Source organism: Dermacentor andersoni, chromosome 2, assembly GCF_023375885.2.
Source record: "Dermacentor andersoni chromosome 2, qqDerAnde1_hic_scaffold, whole genome shotgun sequence".
Classification (NCBI taxonomy): Eukaryota; Metazoa; Arthropoda; class Arachnida; order Ixodida; family Ixodidae; genus Dermacentor; species Dermacentor andersoni.
In genome coordinates, this window is record NC_092815.1 from 230,483,090 (window position 1) to 230,485,825 (window position 2,736).

General features: G+C 46.6%; 1 protein-coding gene across 1 annotated transcript; it reads right to left on the reverse strand.

Annotated features, from left to right (window-relative positions):
* Positions 1-1,214: 1,214 nt before the first annotated feature.
* Positions 1,215-2,204, reverse strand: LOC126539961 (uncharacterized). The gene has a single exon (XM_050186789.3). The coding sequence runs from the start codon at positions 2,202-2,204 to the stop codon at positions 1,347-1,349; it is 858 nt and encodes a 285-aa protein (XP_050042746.1). The 3' UTR covers positions 1,215-1,346.
* Positions 2,205-2,736: the final 532 nt, after the last annotated feature.

Below are 2,736 nucleotides of genomic sequence, written 5' to 3' on the forward strand. Positions count from 1 at the left end.
GCATGGGCGTTTCTAAGTTAAAGGATGGTAATTGTGAAGGTGCGTCGAGTTCGGTAGTGAACACAGATGTGAATGCATGGTTAAATATTTCTGCGCAGTCATGGTCAGTCACCGCTTCATTTGAATAATTCGTCAGTTTAATATCGGGAGGATGTGTTGGGTTTAAAACTTGCCAGAATTGCTTGGGGTTTCTTATAAGTAAGTTTGGTAAGTCATTGTGATAAAATGAGTACTTGGCGTTACGAACAGAAAGTAGGTATGATTTTTCAGCCTCGAAGTATTTTCCCCATGCGGCAGGCGTGTCGTTTCGTTTGGCGGTACGAAACAATCGTTTCTTTTTGTTTTCGAATCGTTTTAAGTGCTGGTTAAACCATGGTTTATTGCGATTAGTATGAAAGGTAATCCTTGGTACGAACATATTAGTGAGATGATTTAATTTGTTCTTGAATATCAGCCAGTTTTCATGAATTGAGCGAGTGTGAAATGCGGATACGTATTCAGGAAAAAATGTGTTAAGTTCTTCAGTTATTGCAATATAGTTACCCTTATCGTAGAGTTGTATCGTTTTATCGGATGTCTGTTTTTGAGTCGAGGTAAATGAGAATAAAGCATGCATGACTTTGTGATCGCTGATTTCAGGAAGGTAACTGATGGATGATACATCCTCGGGGCTGCTTGTTAGTATCAGGTCGAGCGTGTTTGCTGATTCTCGTGAGACACGGGTTGGTTGGGAAATTAATTGAGTGAGGTTAAAATTTAAACAGACATCGATGAAGTTCTTCGCCTCTGCATGACACGTTATTGTGGAACTAGCTATGTTCTGCCAATCAATATCCGGGTAATTAAAATCACCAAAAAGAAGAATACGGGCATTTGGATATGTGAAAACAAGTTTATGAAGGATGTTGTTCAGATGACGTGGGAAGTCTGGATTAGTCTGGGGGGGCCTGCAGCAAACGCCAAGCAGAACTGTCACTGGGGGAGCGCGACAGATGAGCCATATGGCTTCAATGTCGGATGCGACGTCAACAACAGAGCATGATATGCCTCGATGAATGGCAACGAGAACACCGCCCCCCCCCCCCCCCCCCCCGTTTGCCTTTTCGATCGTTTCGATACACTTCGAAGTTGGGTAAATCGGCTAAAATTTCCGTATCCGTTACGTCACTATTTAGCCAAGTTTCTGTTAGTATTAGTATGTTGCTCCCGGATGACGACATGATGTTTGATATGAGTTCGCGCTTTGGAAGAAGACTACGGATGTTAGTGAATATTATCGAAAACGAGAGAACATTGTGCGGTGGAGCGGGTCGACGATTTGTTAAAGTTTTGTGACGGGGCAATTGCTATGCTATTTCCTTAACGGCTTGGGATGATGCGTCAAATACATAGCGTTTTGAGCCGATGTGCAGGGTTTTGAAGCGCAAGGAGTACTTGTTAGAATTGGCTTTGGCAAACACTAGTAACTGTTTACGCGCGTGTCGAACGGTGCGGGAGAAGTCCTCGCCAATACTGTAGTTTGTGTCTTTCAATTTACGGCCATTTGATAACAGTGCGTCTTTGGTTTTATGAGATAGGAATTTGACGATTACGGGACGAATTCGGTCGGCTGAATGATTGCCGAGGCGATGCGCTCTTTCAATGTCGTTAGGTTCCAAGGTTATATCAAGATTTTTGCGGCAAACATCAATGACTAGTTTTTCTGACTCAGCCCACGTTTCAGCGCTAGCAGGGTCAGGGATGCCATAGAAAATAAGGTTATTCCGACGTGATTGGTTTTCCGCGTCATCCAGGCGTGTTTCTAGTTCTTTAATCTTTTTAGCTTGGTCGATTGTGGTTGACTGCATTATTTCAATATCGTTTCTGAGGCGAAGAAGTGTTTGGTAATGCATTTCGAGATCGGCCATTCGTTTGTCTAGGCTTGCTATGGTTTGGTCTGTTGTGTTCAGCTGTGTTTTGAGGCCCTGTATTTCCGTAATCAATAGGGTCTGTCCCGCGTTTAGCTTCTGTAGTTCAGTGAGTACAGCAGCGTTTCCCTCAGGACCAGGGTTAGTCTCAACGTCACCTGATAGCATGAGCAAGGAATGAATTACGTGAGCACACTCAACGGCAATGGCAACACAGCAGGGCGGGCTCGGAAATTGCACCAAAATATAATTACTGGATTTTTTAGAGAAGAGGGCATACGATGTACTGACCTGCATCGCAAAGGTAAGCGGATTAGGTGGCTGCGCTGTGGTGCAGTGACCGAGCCCACGAAGCTGTGTCAGCGGGTGAAGCTCTTTTATAGACGTTAGCATTGTTGCTGATGTCGATGTGGTCATCCATGGTACTGTGATTTCCGGTGTGTGCAGCTCCTCTGGCGGCACATCCAGTAGGGACGAGTACCCGCCGGGCGGTGGTTGGCAGGAGTCAGGGTCATCCCCAGTGTACGGCAGTGCGCACACCGATGACGCCCCCATAGACAGGCCTGCCAGGGACGGCAGCAGCAGGCTGGCAAATGCGAGGACGGTCGTCTGCATCGCAAAGGTAAGCGGATTAGGTGGCTGCGCTGTGGTGCAGTCACCGAGCCCACGAAGCTGTGTCAGCGGGTGAAGCTCTTTTATAGATGTTAGCATTGTTGCTGATGTCGATGTGGTCATCCATGGTACTGTGATTTCCGGTGTGTGCAGCTCCTCTGGCGGCACATCCAGTAGGGACGAGTACCCGCCGGGCGGTGGTTGGCAGGAGTCAGGG

Coding starts and splice junctions, on each gene's coding strand:
- LOC126539961 (XM_050186789.3), bottom strand. CDS start 2,204: ATGCAGGTCAGTACATCGTATGCCCTCTTCTCTAAAAAATCCAGTAAT.